General features: G+C 37.0%; 1 protein-coding gene across 5 annotated transcripts in view; it reads right to left on the bottom strand.

Annotated features, from left to right (window-relative positions):
- Positions 1-14100: 14100 nt before the first annotated feature.
- pam (peptidylglycine alpha-amidating monooxygenase) overlaps positions 14101-16665 on the bottom strand; it is a 95963-nt gene continuing 93398 nt past the window's right edge. For all 5 annotated transcript variants that reach the window (XM_041233205.1, XM_041233241.1, XM_041233216.1 and 2 more), the window contains 3 exons: positions 16088-16303; positions 15337-15393; positions 14101-14934 (listed from right to left, as the gene is read on the bottom strand). In XM_041233205.1, coding sequence (XP_041089139.1) covers positions 14753-14934; positions 15337-15393; positions 16088-16303 — 455 coding nt within the window. In that variant the 3' untranslated portion in view covers positions 14101-14752. The remainder of the gene's footprint in view (positions 14935-15336; positions 15394-16087; positions 16304-16665) is intronic.

The raw sequence follows: 16665 nt of genomic DNA, 5'->3' as shown, positions 1-16665 counted from the left end.
GTAGTGAAGGGTATCGCTGCAAGACGTACGTGTCCATGTGGCGCATCCAATCTGGTACAGTTGCGCGCGCACACCCCTCCAATGACACAATGAGGTAGGCGTGACATGGAGAGAAACAAATAAAATGTAGTGGTTATTAAGGTCCCACGACCTTAAGGTTACAGTTTCAGTGTAGGGATAGGGGTTATTCGTTGTTTTTTCAACAATAATATGATAGCCAATCAGAGTATGGTGTCCTTTCAGGAGAATTTTGTGTTACCTTTGGAAGGACAGCAAATAAAATAAACAAACAGCACGGAATATTTCAGACCAGCTAGAGAAGAGGAGAGTGTGACCAATATAAGTTTAATTCAGTCTCATGTGTTGAATAATACATATGCGTAATAATACGACCGTTTTGAACGACCTAAAAGGCCTCATTTGAGAAACCTTTAATGTAATGAATATAAAAATCTTATTTTTATTCATGCGCGGCGTATAGAACATCTGCATATATATATTGTAGCGTGCACGAGGGAAGTTGCAGCTCCTTGCAAAGGTGCCAGCTCTTTTGTACAGCGGTATCGGCGCTATGCTTCAGTACGAGGGGTCCCGGGTTCGCGCCCACCCTCCGCCTGTGTGTGAGGTACCTGCCTGTGGGAACCAAGATCGCTACATGTGTATATCCATGCATCTATGTAATTGTGTCTTGTGTACTGTACTGTAATTTCTACGCTACGTTCTTGCTACGTTCTGAAAGCTGGTTACTGTTCCAGGATTGCAGTGAAGCAGTCAGAGCAGTGGTCTCTGTGTAATTAAAGCAATTGAACTTGAATCAAGTGTGTTGTCTTGTCTTAAAGTGTCAGGGCAGAAACAGTTTAAAAGTTAAATAAGTTGCACAATAACAAGGAGGTAAAGCACCCCCACAAAGACTGAAGTTAATTACTTTTGAACATACAATGTGATTCCCAACAGTGTCTGCCTAAATGTTGTGTGCAGTGTGGAGTTGTTGGGTATTTGGAATAGCAACAGCCAGTGGCTGTGCCTTTGTTTACAGAAGATTTGGATTAAATATTGTAGGCTATGTTAGGTGGATTCTTGAAGTGAAGATTTAAAATACGGTAAACGTTTTCTATTATAAATCCCAGCCCTCTCCAGAGACAAACAATACTGAAAGATGTTTTAGATTATTAAGATTCTGAATAAAATATAAGTTAAATTTAAATCATTTGAGTCATTTAAATAAGATTAGATGATTTAATTTCAAAGCACTCCACCAGAAGATGCAGTATTATTGCCATAGTCAGATGATTAGTAGATAATATTCTCATATTTCAAAGGGAATGACCAGTTTCCTCTTTGTTTCTGATGTGTTAGATCCCAAAGACTGACAAAGACTTTTTTAAAAGTCTTATTTTCTTTTAATTAAAGGTGCAGTGCCCAATAATTGTCTTACCTCACATGCTTATGTTAAAATATCAAAACATCTAGAAGGGAAATAACAAATCTCAATATTAGTCACAATATTAACAAACTTCCACCAGCAACCCCTTCAGAAAAAAAAGACCTGCAGTATTAGCTACCTGTGTGTTGACCAGCTGAGCTGGGAGATACTGAATCTCTTATGAAGTAGTCTTTAATAGGAATCACATTTTAAAAAAGTTGGTTACAGGTTAAAAAATTGCACAGCATTACAGTGATATTTCTATCAACATTGGAGATCTTGTGATTACAGTTTACTGAGGCCTATGACATACAAGTCTGTGGTCAAAGTGTCTTTTTGCAAGTGTAATTAAAAATGGTATACAGCACCAGATGTGTTCTAATTATCTTTTCTCATTTTCTGTTTACTGTCATTTCAGTGCTCTCAATTATAAAATAAATTCAAGTATATTTGTTATATTTTTTGTTTTACTTACATTATGATCCATACATTACCAAATGTCAAATATTTCTTTCTTGCTGCATACCTTAAATTTGGAGGTTCAGATTTCCTCAGAGGCTAATTCGTATGGTATGAACTCTCCTTTAACTTAACTCTTCCTGCCATAAGAAGAGTGGTTCTTAGTTTGAGCTAAAACTATAATAAACTAAGTTAAGCAGATGTATGTTTCCAGCTCATAGTTAATTACTGAGGATTAATGAAATGTAAAACAGGAAGTTATGTAGTAGATTGCTACATTGTTTCCAAAGTTAACTGGTGCGCTAAATAGCAGTGTGAAAATGTTTAGGGCAGCTATAGTGTTGATCTTTATTTAGGAAGAAGAGGTCAAAGTTAGTCTGCAGTTAATGTATAAATGAAAAGGGGTATGTACAGTATCATGCATTTGAGAAACCGTGTAACTCTTTTATTGGATTTTATTTGTAACTAAATACCACCTGTTGTTCTTCATCCAAAACTTTTTTTTTTTTTTTTTTTTTTTTTCTGTATGTGTCCAGACTCAAGTTTTAAACTCTAACATTACTAAAATGATTATTGAGTGGCTGGTGAGGTGCTTTACAGTATAACAAAGCATGCATTTTTTGAATTACCACTACTATCACTTATAATTTAAAAAGAGATTTAATTCTGAAAACAAAACAAAAGAACAAAGCATAATGTATCAGTTTTACATGATATTGTAGCAAGTATTGAGATACAAAGGAATAGGATGGGAAAGGCAGCACCGTATTGAGGAGCTTTATCTCAAATGACAGCTTGCATCCTGTGGTTTACACTTTTGACCTGGTTCAAGGGTGTTACAAATTGCCTCACCTAACTCATGCTGATTTTTGGTTCCTGGTTGTCAGCCCTTGGCATCAGGGTTCGACCTCTCACAGCAGAGGACTGATGCTATTGTCCCTAAACCATTGCTTAATGATGCACGTGGTGTGTCACAGGTTGCTGTCCTGCAGTAAGAGACATTGGCTTTGCTGATGAACTCTGTGAATACTGCCAGCAGTGGAGACAATTGCTATAAGCATGCCCAATCCAATTAACTTTTGCTATTAATTTGGAATTAATATATATATACAGACACACACACACACACACTGAGTGTTCAAAACATTACAAACACCAGGTCTTTCCATTAAATAGACTGAAGAAGTGAATCCAGGTGAAAGCTATGATCCCTTATTGATGTAACCTGTTAAATCCACTTCAATCAGTGTAGATGAAGGGGAGACAGGTTAAAAAAGTATTTTTAAGCCTTGACACAATTGAGACATGGATTGTGTATGTGTGCCACTCAGAGGGTAAATGGGCAAGACAAAAGATTTAAGTGCTTTTGAATGGGGTTAGGTAGCAGGTGCCAGGCTCACCGGTATGGGTGTGTCAAGAACTGCAACACTGTTTTTCACATTCAACAGTTTCCCTTGTGTATCAAGGACGGTCCACCACCCAAAGGACATCCAGCCAACAGCAGGCCAGTGGTCGAAAACAGCTCATTGATGAAAGAGGCCAAAGGAGGCTGACACGAAGGGCTGCAACAGACAGGCTACAGTTAGTCAACTGACAGTCCAGTACAACATTGGTGCCGAAAGACTCATAAAAGAATGCACAACTCATCGTACCTTGACACAAATGGGGTATGGCAGCCAATGACCTAACACTTCCACTTCTTTCACCAAAACACAAGAAGGTACGATTGCAGTTGGCTAAGGAACGAAAACACTGGACACTGGAGGATTGGAAAAAAATTGCCTGGTCAGATGAATCCCGGTTCCTGCTGTTTCGCACTGATAGGAGGACTAGGGTATGGAGAAAACCACATGAGTACATGCATCCATCATGCCGTGTGTCAACATTGCAGGCTGGTGGTGGTGGTGTGATGGTGTGGGGTGTGTTTTCATGGCACACATTGGGCCCCTTGATAAAAGTGGAGCATGTTTGAATGTCACAGGATATCTGAACATTGTTGCCAGTAAGGTGCATTCCTTCATGACTGCAGTGTATCCATCTGCTAATTGATTTTTTTCAGCAGGATAATGCCCCATGCTACAAGGCTAGGATTGTCCAGGAATGGTTCCACGAACATGACAGTGAATTCCGCTTACTGCAATGGCCTACCCAGTCACCAGATCTCAATCCAATTGAGAATCTGTGGGATGGAGTTGGTTGGGAGTTGGTCTTTGAGTTGGTTGGGAGAGATGGAGAGAAAGCGATCTAGTTGTTGTTGCGAGTATTGTGAAACGGGAAAATGAACTATTGGAAAAGGTATTTGGGGTTTCCGATTTGGATTCCAATTTGGTTTTGGTGAAGAGGTAACAGTCTTAGCCTGCCTCGATATTAGTTAGAGAAATAACATTTTAGCTAGGGCCTGAGATCGGGTTTGGTTTTGTTTTGTTTATTTTGTTTTTATTGTAAATAATAAACAGACTCTACGGCGTTTCCTGACATTTTTCTCTTTGTCTAAAGTGTTTATTTGAAGAAGGAAAAAGTGTGACAGGAGGGCAATCTGTCACTATATATATATTCATGCTATAAGCAAAGTTCATACATATTTAGTTATACTTTTAATCATCATCATTGCAAAAAAATTAATCACCACACAGTGCAGGTCTGGGCAAGCAGCTTTCCAGGTTGCTTACAAATCCAGAAGTGCCCATATTTGTCAAACACTGCTTATGCTTACTTACATTTCCAGACATAGTATACCATTTTCCAAATATAATTAGAATTATGTTAATTGTATGCTGTAATAACAGACTTATTTTTTAATTAGTGGACCTTGTTCTCACCATTGAAAGTGATTTGAGAAGTATATACTGTGACATTATTAAATGACACATTCTGATTAGTTCTGAGAGGTTTTAAACCACTTTTGCTGTTATTTTTTATAGGGGAGGTGATGCAGTCCAGTAATCTATAGCCCCTTTCACACTGGCATGTTCTGCCTGGCTCAGAACCTACCCGGGTCAGGACCCTTGTGTCATGCGGATCAATTGCACGATTTCACACTGCTTTTGATAAAGCAGGGTTGACCTGGGTGACAGACGCAAATGTACAATGCGCGTGTCAATGCCCCGAAAGCAGCTTGTTACTGACGCTTCCATTTTAGCTTCTCTGGATTGAACTGTTGGCCCAAATGTTGATTAGAGCAAATGTTTCTACAACCCTGCTGCAACCTGGCTCATATAGTAATGTTGTGAATATTTATAAATATGCAAATATTACACATTAAGTTTTATATGAATATCTGTTTAGCATTATCACATTAATATTTACACTAAATATTATCCATTATGCAGAATTCATATTTACACTTTCAAAACATCTATAACTTGAATCATAACCCTATTTAACTACACTCATTAAAGTGCCATCTGCTATGTTCAGTATGACCTATTACTTTCCACAGCTTGTTTTAAAGCCCCTCAAGAAATTTTATGTAATTGTGTAACAAGCACTTACCCTGAGATGCACAAGGAGGTTTGAAGTAGCTTTAGCTGAGATACTACAATATGTACCATTGGCTTTGAATTTATCCAAGGCATTGTCTTGTATAATGAAATGCAAAGGAGCCTTAGATCTAGGAATGAACATGTTGGTAACTTAAGCAAGTAATATGTGAGTGACTTGAACTTGAACTAAAGACAGGCAGCTTATATATACCAAGTACCCTTGATTGACTTGTAATTGAGATGTTTGAGAAGGTTTTAGATACTACACGTGTACACAACTTTGAACTAAAGTGAGGAGTGAACCCATTCTGTTATCGTTTGATAATGACTGTTAAGCCTGTTAAACTTGTTTGATTATATGATAGGGTTCCAAGGATATTTACTTAACTTTGAAAGTGTTATTTGTATAAAAAATTTTAATTATTTGAAAAGTTTGACCTGTAGTTTCAAATCATTATTTGTTTGGAGACAAAATATTGAAATATTTGATATTTGATAATCTCAAATATAAATATATTTGTCTCAGGTCTGCTTTCCAGTCCTGGTCTTTGTTCCAACCTTGTTCTAACTTGTTTAAAAGTAGTTGGCTGGTTAGTCACAGACATCCAAAGTCAACACCAGTATCCCCTGTTGTAATAAGCAGGGCTGAAATTCTAAGAAATGGTGGCAACAGCACTTTAATTTATAGTAAACAGCTTATACTGACTGGTGTTCTGAAAATATTTTTGTAACCTTTATAGTGTATAGAGGCATGTCAGGAATAATTTAAACTGCATTGGACGCATTGTTTATTATTTTCACATGGAAACTAAAAACACTGACATGTTTACCAGTAGTATGGTTATTAATATAGACCTACCTAGTATTTAATCATAACAGCAGAACCTATCTCTTAACACACTTTATGGATGAAGTGATTTTTTTAATATCACCACTTTATTGAAAACCACTGTAGTGTGTTAGGTATACAATTTATTTAAAGATAAACACGTCTTTATATATATATATATATATATATATATATATATATATATATATATATATATATATATATATATATATATAATTCTTACATTTTAGTGTTACAATCGGTTGGTATTTTTATATATATATATATATACACACACACACACACACACACACACACACACACACACACACACACACCTTATGAGTTCAGCATCATGTAGAACCAGAATTAGAAATATAAAACAAGATTTTATTTAAGAATAAAAAGGGTGCACAACTAATCTAATATTAATGAAAGGAAAGGCTATCGGTTAGAGATGTTCGTGAACAGTATACAGCTCATTGATTCCTTAGTGAAACGATTACAACGACCACAACATTATTAGCATACATGGCTAAGACACTAATATTAATTATGGTTAATCACAAAGTGGTGTACTTTGCATATGTACTTTCAATGCTTGCTTCTCATTATAATTAATCATATTTCATATAAAAATGCACAAGAATTAATCCAAGATTCCAGTAACTAATTTATAAATTAGTTTTACTGTGTTAATTTAGATGTGCTCTACCAAACTGACAATATGTTATAAACCTCAATTAATTCTATATTAAAATTGAAATGGGGCAATGATTGAATTATCTGCATGTATTAGGCAATTCATTTGAATGATACATTCCTTACATACTCTAAAATAGGAAGTTATAGTCTATTCCTAGAACAATGTATCCACCAACTTGATAGCTTTAGCTACAGTTAATTTCTCGAGTTATAAAATGTTTTATATTTGATATGTAAAATACTTAAACATTTTCAACAAAGAAGTCTGTCTTCTTAGGGTGATGAAAACACTGCAGTTTCTCCCATCTCTTTCTCTCTGAAATTCCATCAAAAGAAGATGGTTGTCCTTGGGAATTATGCATTGTATTGAGTTGGCTCTCAGCAAAACAAAAGGGAAGCAGCTTTTGACTTTTAATAGTCTTGCAACATTACATTTGACTTGTTGGAAGGTTTCCAACTGGAAATAGTTCCATCGATCAGACGCAACTCACAGTTCAAAGAATGTGTTGCAGTTGAAAGGTTATGTAGTTTGTAAGTGTTCTTGTTGCAAAAATGTTTATTGAACTACATAAAATTACTGATCAACAAATATAAAGACATACACACATAAGGCATTTAGACATTGTTCAAATGCCTTTTCTATGTTACAGATCACACCAAATGAACACCAAAGTTTCAAAGTTGCTGTCATACAGCATTGCCCTCTTAGGTGCCTTGCCTGCTGTAGAGACCCTCTCGACAGGGGCTGAGGAGGTAGGAATACACAGATAGTGCTGAACAAACTGGGAAAGCCTGGGTATCTGTGCTGGATGTCTTTCCTGCATACAAGAGGATCTTGATTGTAGGGTATGCAGGGTTGATTTAGGTAGGTTTCCACTTCTTGAGCATGTGGACTGGTGACATCAACTTGGAGCTCATCTACAAAGAAGGGGAATATGCAGCTGTTTTTGCACGGAGGGGAAGGCAACTCCTCTACCTGGTGAGGCCTTGTGAATCTGTGGTGAAGGTGTTGTGTTTCTCCTTGACACATTTGCAGGCAAACAACACTGTCTTTAGGGTGTCGTTGATGATCATGTGGCCAGTGACTAGATCATAAATCAATAATGAGGCAAACATTCTGGGCCGACTTGACAAGTTCCTGCAGTTTACTGTGCAGAAGGTTGTACTGCTCATGTGTCAGTGAATGGACAAAGTGCATGTGGCTGGGGATGCTGTAGGCTGATCAACTCTCAAAATGTGCATACTTTGCAAACAGATTCAGATGCGGTGTCTATTTCTTGATCTCATTTAATTTCAAATGCAAACGCACTTGCACCCAGCTCTCGTAGCATCTAATAAAAAAGAGGGATGCTAACAGAGTGGCACAGGGAGCACAAAAGAGTAGTTACATAGCATTGAAGTTTACAGTAATCACCCTCCCCACCCAAATACATTTTCTTAATGTCTGTTTTTTAACCAAGCTCTGAAGAGAAGCTTATGTAAATACTCACACATATATAGCACACAAAGTAATACAGGCAGACAGGTTGGAACACTTTTAAAGCTGCCTGATATTTGGCTGGGTAGCTGTAGAAATCTACAAAAGCTGCCTCATTGGCCTTTAAAAAACAGTAGAGATAATATAACAAGGGAGGCATTCAGCAGTGGGCTGTCCAGATAAGGAAAATAAAGAAATCCAGAGGTTTAGGCAAATTGTAGAAATATTTGGTTAATCATAACAGTAACACAAACAAAGTTGAAATAGTAAAATATGAACATATTTAAAGCTATATTTTGTGCTCATAACCTGAAGATAACTTATTTATTTTTAGTTACCTCATATCGATCGATAGATAGATATAAACAACAGCTGGCTCTTCCCACTAGTGAGCGTGGTTTCCCTGTCAGGACTGGCTCCCCTGCTAGATAGCAGAAACAAGACAGGTAGGTGGTCGCTGGCCTCCCTCTGCTGGAAAGCCAGAACAGAGCAGGTGAGTGGACGTTGGGTTCCCTCTGCTGGAGAGCCAGAGCACTGCAGGTGAGCAGTCGCTGAGCTCTGTCTGGTGTGTCAGCACAGAAGGAACGCCGTACTCGAAGACTGGTCCGTATGCCCCTGCACAAGAACTTTGCCGAAATAAACAATGATTTGTCCACCCCACCCGAGTGTCCTGTGTCCCTTTGTTTAATTTCCCTTGTATGGTTCTTCAATATGCACATTGGCTAATTACCAAAACAAAGCGGCGTTATACACCGGGAGTGCGTATAGGCGTTCACTCTTCTTCTCAACGAAAAAAAAACAACACACAGGATTTCCCTCCAGCGGAATCTCCAATGCCGGAGGAACAGCCAAACAAAACGTGTAAACAAAACAATACTACACTGAAGCAGTAGTAAAAATAAGCAGAGCAAACAGGTCAAACAAACAAAAGCTTGCAAGTCTATACAATTGTGTATGGTTTTCTCTACTTACTACGAAAATGGTTCTAGAACTGCGGTTGACACGCCACTGCAACCACCGGCTTGTTCTTCCTGTTGCCTTTTATATCCCCCAGACCCAGCCCCTTCCTGACTGGAGCTGAGATTTCCGGGACTCTTAGTTTTTCCTATCTAACTCTGTTCTTATATATATATATATATATATATATATATATATATATATATATATATATATAGACACACACACACACACACACACACACACACACAACCTTTGAAGAAAGCTTCAATTTTTAGAGACTGAAAACTCCTACAGTAAAACAACCAGATCTGGTGTTCACCTTCTCTAAGCAGCCGATAAACAGTGAGAGAGGTTTTGAATAAACAGCCACAATGGTAGGTATCTTGTTCAGATTGCTGGGATTAGACTGTCCAGTGAGGGTTTGAAAGTCCCGCAGAGCTATCGGAATGAAGACAAACCAAGAGAGCGGAGCCTAAGACGCAGCAGCTGTCATAGCCTCAGTTACACAGGAACCTGACAGATATGATACCAGACATCTAACAGGAGGTGAACTGGGTATCTGCCACCTAGATTCCTCCTAGCTGACTGGGTTCACTGCTAGAGCTGGACATTAAAATCACAAGAGCATCTTCTACTGTAAACACCCTGCAGTAAATAAACACTGTCATCCCAATTCTGAGATCACCATCGATTCAAACTGGAGTTCCCAATTAAGATTTTTTTTTTTTTTTTTTTTTTTCTATGTTCCTTGCTGGTCATGACAGTGTTTTTCCACTGTCTATTTATTTATTTATTTAGTACCATTGTGAAGTATTGTTTCAGGTTTTATTAAATCATAATATTGTATGTGATATTCTTATAAAACTAATATACATATTTTATTTTACCAGTTTTTCAGTGTTATGCTTACATGATATAATTCATTCTCATATTTGCAACTGGACTGTAGAATACAAAATTATAGGTCAAGTAAATATAGCAGTGCCTTAATAGATTTGTAAGTATAGTTATCTACCACAAGGCGTCTCTCACGCGCCACATTACAACTGAACTCATGAATTGCAGCAGTAATAATTTCTCAGATTTTTTTTTAATGTTAAATTTTTATTTTCATTGATTAAAAGATCATCTTTCATAGTTCACCGTTTAATGTGATCAAAGATTGTATTTGATTTACTTGTTACTCTCTGTTGTCCCTACCACCAACTGCACAACACTGATACTCACCTAGCTACAAACATGCAGTAAAAAAAAAAAAAAAAATCCAGTGATTATTGATTCTAAACAAGACAAATGTGAGCCCCTATCTCTTCCATGCATAGAGGGCAAAGAGAAACTTACTAGAGGAAGTATGTATATTACAGGGTAGTCTATCACACACAAGCAGACCATCTTGTCTCCTGTGAAATTCTGCTTGAACAGCCTATTAAAATAAATAAAACTATGAATGGCAGCAATATTAGATGGCTGACTGCTTAATGGATCTGTGTCACTTGAGTATACCAAGAAGCTTGCAAAAATGAGGCAGAACTAGTGTTAAATGGGATGATAACATCTTTCATTTTTTTAAATGATCTACTATATGGGGAAATTAGGACAATTTTTCTGGTGTAATGTGATACTGTCATTGGATGTACAGTAATTCACAAGCTTCACACAATGAACATTCTGCTATCTGCTTATAAACAGCTGTTGGGCATTTTAGTGATATATTGTCACAATCTAAAAGCCATGCTTCACCAAATTAGCAATAGCCCAGAACTCAAGACCAGTCTACAGAGAAAATCAGCTATGATCTCAGGTAAATGTTTTACACTGTCACCTTCACTTATTAGTCATATATCTTATAATGAATACAGTGCTCTGTACAGAGTAAAGCTCTGAACAATAAAACATGTTAATGGTATTTAAATTAGAATGGGCATTAAATACTATTCGATATAATTTGATGCTGTCCCTTTGAATTTTCACTCAATTTCTCAAACTGGAACTATTTCATAGTATACCCAGTATGTAAATTGCATTTGGTGTTTATAGTGTGTAGAATGGAAACACCTGAGGCAACTATAATTACTTAAAAAAAAAAAAAAAAAAAAAAATTAAAAAAAGAAAGAAAAAAGCTCTAGGGTCTACACAATTTGTATATTTTTTAAAGTAACAACCTGCCCTCTACAATAGCATGCATGTTGTGGTTTTAGATTTAGGTCAATACCTGAACGACCAATTTCAAAAGCTGACCAGCTGATTCTTGAACAAAATAAAACTGATAAATTGAATGTATCATTTGCTTTATCAAGCAAGGGTATGAACTTTGTGTTTGCGTAGAGGAGGCTGGGTTGACATACAAAACCTGATGTTAGATCAAATCATTTATTCTGTCAATCCTCCATTTAGGAAAGCATTACTGTTGGTAGGTCTGTGGCCTGGAGCTTTGCAGGCCCTCCAGTTTCTTCCTCCTGTCAAGCAGTATCATTTTTCATGAAGCACAGCAACAGCCTTTATTTATATATCTCGAAATATTCACCCCCCTCTGACTTTTCCTTTTCCACATTTTATTGTTGTAACATGGAATCAAAATGGATATAATTAGGAGTTTTTGCCACTGATCAACACAAAAAAGTCAATAATGTCAAAGTGAAAAATAAAATCTACAAATTGTTCTAAATTAATTACAACTACAAAACAGAAAATAATTGATTGCGTAAGTATTCACCCCCTTGTGTCAATATTTGTTAGAGGCACCTTTGGCAGCAATTACAGCCATGAATCTATTTGGATAAGTCTCTACCAGCTTTGCACATCTGGACACTACAATTTTTGCCCATTCTTCTTTTCAAAATTGCTCAAGCTCCATCAAGTTGGATGGAGACCTTTGGTGAACAATTGGATTGAGGTTCGGGCTTTGACTGGGCCACTCCAGGACATTGACCTTTTTGTTTTTAAGCCACTCCATCTTCTCCCAAGTCATAGGTCTCTTGTCTCTTGTAGACTTCAGCAGGTTTTCCTCCAGGATTTCTCTGTACTTTGCTGCATCCATTTTGCCCTCTATCTTCACGAGCTTTCCAGACCCTGACGCAGAGAAGCATCCCATGTCATGACGCTGCCACCACCATGCTTCATGGTAAGTGTTCTCAGGATGATGTGTGGTGTTAGGCTTGCGCCAAACATAGCTCTTAGCGTTGAGACCAGAAAACTCTATTTTGGTCTCATAAGACCATAGAAACTTCTTCTCAGAGTCTCAGTCTCCCACATGTCTTCTGGCAAACTCTAGCTGAGATTTGATGTGAGTTTTTTTCAGCAATGGCTTTCTTTTTGCCACTCTTCCATAAAGGCCAGTTTTGTGAAGCACCCGGGCTATTGTTGCGGTATGCAGTGTCTCCCAGCTCATCCATGGAAAACTGTAACTCCTTTAGAGTTGCCATAGGCCTCTTGGTGGCCTCCCTGTCTAGTGCCCTTCTCACCTGGATACTCAGTTTTTGAGGACGGCCTGTTTTAGACAGATTCACAGTTGTGCCATATTTTCTCCATTTCTTAATAATGGACTTTACAGTGCTCTGGCAGATATTCAATGCCTTGGAAATGTTCTTATATCCTACCCTATTGGTGCTGTTGAAGAACCTTATTCCAAATTTGCTTTGAATGTTTCTTCGTCTTCATGATGTAGTTTTTGTTAGGAAATGTACTAACCAACTGTGGGACCTCACAGAGACAGGTGTATTCAACCTGAAATCATGCACACAGGTGGACGCCATTCAACTAATTAGATGACTTCTAAAAACAATTGGTTGCACCAGAGGTTATTTAGGTGTGTCATAGCAAAGGGGGTGAATACTTATGCAATCAATTATTTTCTGTTTTATATTTGAAATTAATTGATAACAATTTGTAGATTTTATTTTTCACTTTGACATTATGGACTTTGTTTGTGTTGATCAGTGGCAAAAACTCCTAATTAAATCAATTTTGATTCCATGTTGTAACACAATAAAATGTGGAAAAGTCCAAGGGGGGTGAATACTCTTGAGAGCCACTGTGTATGAGACAATTCATTTATTTATAGTTTATAGTTTATTAATACTTAATTCATCATCCCCTGTAGGGAATGCATATCTCTGTCAATACAGTGAAAGCGCTTTCTATTTGCAATTACCTGCATATCTAACTTTTAGCAGTTGCTTGAGAATGGTTGATACAATAGTGTGGTCAGTCATTACTTCATTAGAATCTGGGTCAATTACTGAATTACATGTTTGAGAAACCTTGAATGCATTTTGTACTATGGGGATCTATTTGTGATTTTAATACACCTGTAAATTGTTAACAGATTATATTGAACATGTTGTGGATGTAGCCCTTGCTGGCCTTTATAACAGCACATTTTTATCTTATTTATACCCTTGATGGGGATATTACTTTAAGGTGTTGTTCAAATACTTTAAACTTGTTTTACGCCAATGATACAATCAAGTCTTCCTTTGGGTACTTACATATGGCTTCTCGATTTTTTTTGCTGATGTTTGAAAAGTAGTATACTAAGCTTGTCACGTAGCAACTGGACTCTGTCTAGTGGGAAAACAATATTCTGAAGGTAAAAAACAGGGAAAAGGCAGTCAAGAAATGTATCCTTGATAGATGGCTTTGTTGTGCATACAGAGATATGGTTTGTGAACCAAGATGAATGATGCCTACATGCTAAAAATGTAGGCTTTGCATTTTTTTTAGGAATGGAATACTGAATGATTTAGAACACAAGACAGTACATAAATTTATGCTTTGCAGACACTTTATTACACAAATTACATAGTTACTGAAAATAGTGTTCTGATAGTATAACCTCAGTATTTGACAATAAATATCAGACACATCTCAGCACTACATCAAATAGGAAAATTTAGTAAATAGAATTTTAAATACAGAATACATTTTATTACCTTTTTCCTTTCGATGAATGAGATAAGATGGAAAACACAGATGACAAAGCTCAGCAGCTCTGTCTTTTCATGTGGCACACTTTGTTTTCTGTACTGCTGAAGGCTAAATACTACCTTGAAAAAGGCACACATGTACAGATAAGAATTCTCTCAACCACAGGTCCCACAAATGAAAACAGAAAAACATGTTGATTGGCTGGTTAATGCTGGAAGAAGCTATTGCAAAAAAGTAGTAAATAATAAAACACTACAAAGAAAAAACTAAAAAGATTTCTAATGATTCACCTTTGCACTACCAGAGTTTTGAATCTGGTACCATTTACATGACAAAACTGACCAAAATGGCAGTTAGAAGTAGAATTTTACACAAATAAATAAATTATTGGCAGCCAATGCAGACAGTTAGTTACTATTAAACACACATCCTGAACACATGAGCAATAGGGAAGTCGGCGTTGTTCAGAGTTTCAGGGTTCCAATTCAGTTTCAGGAAGATGAGGAGACTGGAGGCTGAGGGGCAGAGTACTCTTCTGTTTCCGAGTCTGTGGCTTCTTCATCATCCTTCTCCTGATCACTACCTTCTGTGCTCAGCCTGTCGAATCCTTTCCTGCTGTAGCCTTTGTGACTTGCGAAGAAGTTCCCTAGATTAAGACCACCGCTGCCCTTTCCTGTGCATAGGAGAATGGACATTAGTTCATATTGATTTGCCCAGTAACAATCTGCAAAAGGTCACTTTTTTTTTTGGTTCTATACTCTGTTTCTGTCAACCTTTGCATCACAGCCTATATTGATATATGAAACTCTTCTAATGACATCAGTGTGGCATCGGTAGTGAAATCCTGCACACAGCTCATTCGTTTAAGTCATCCAGTGTATAAAAACAATGCAGCAGGATTTGAAGGATGTCTGAAGCCATTTACTAACAGGTGTTGCATGTCCCTGTCAAAATGCTTCTTTTTTAAATGTCATCTTGATCATGGAAGCATTTCTTGAGAAAAACAAACCATGTCTATTATAAAGTTACTGTTAATATAATTTTCTAATTGTATTTATTAGTCTATCCTACTTACCTCTAAGTTTTCCTAAGATTCCCCCAGATGAACTGGAGTCCAATTTTTCAGTACCTTCTAGAAAAGAAAGTAGAAGTAAAAAGCCCAAATATGACAGGTCTCAAGAGAATACCTTTATCAATGACAGCAATATTAGAAAACTGTTTTTATCTATTACAGTCCTCTTCAAAAAAACTGGCAAAGCATTGAGTGAGTTTGATTATCACTTCACATCAACAAAGTACTGATGCCTCTCGCTGAGCTCAGAAACCTGGTTGAGTCTAAGACTTTCGAATACTGCCAAAGGTTAAGATTAAAATCAGGTTTCTGGAGAGGCCAGTACATCAATGTCACTTCCCCATCTCTGACTTTCCTCTCTAAAAACTGCTGACAGGGTGCTGCAGTGGTCCGAGATCATTATCACTTTGGAAATAAAAATCCTGTACCACTAACCAAATGCATGTTGGACCAGAATATATTCGTACCTCTCCTTCGTACTCATTCCTTTAAATCAGAACTGGACAATAGTACAACCTTGTCTGTTTTTCATACTCCTAACTACAGGCTTAAACAGTTACTGAAAATTGTATTGTTTACAAGAAACGCATTACTTTAGAATTTGTACATCTGAGCAAAATATTTTCAACAGAATCCAGTTCTTTGCATTGCTCCTTAATCAATTTCCAATTTCTTTATACACTTTTTAAAAAGCACCTTGCATCACTATTTTAAAACACACATTTTAAAATTAAAAAAAGAAACAGTAAACTACCTCCATACATCCTCGTTTTTCTCCATCGTATGAAAACAGCAATGGATACGAGAACAACAAGAGGAATTAGCAGCAGGGAGGTGATAATAGCTGGTGAAACTCCTGGAGTGTCCGGCTTCACAAGGTTTTTTTTCTTCACTTCTTGGGGGATTTCATTTGGTAATTCTTGTACTTTGGGTTGGGGTTTTAGCTTTGCTTGAATAATGGTTTCCATTTCTTAAAAGAAAAGAACAAACCAAATGAGTACATCTTTCAAGCACGAACAAGTTCTCTTTTGGTATAAAAAAACAAATGATCAAATCAAAACAAACAAATCAAGCTTTATTTCAGCACAAAGAAACCAATGACTTGCTGTGTAAAATACTTACTGAGCAGACAAAACCAATTTAAACAAATAGCCAGATTCTAAAGTAATCCGTGAATTAAAAAAAAAAAAATTAAGACACATACATGTCTTCATATTCTATCTTGCCGTTTTGAACAGTGTTCTCTTCATAAGAACATAAGAACATAAGAAAGTTTACAAACGAGAGGAGGCCATTCGGCCCATCTTGCTCGTTTGGTTGTTAGTAGCTTAT

The sequence above is a fragment of the Polyodon spathula genome, chromosome 2, assembly GCF_017654505.1.
Source record: "Polyodon spathula isolate WHYD16114869_AA chromosome 2, ASM1765450v1, whole genome shotgun sequence".
NCBI lineage: Eukaryota > Metazoa > Chordata > Actinopteri > Acipenseriformes > Polyodontidae > Polyodon > Polyodon spathula.
The sequence above is the reverse complement of the archived record's forward strand: the minus strand, read 5'-3'. Positions and strand labels throughout refer to the sequence as shown.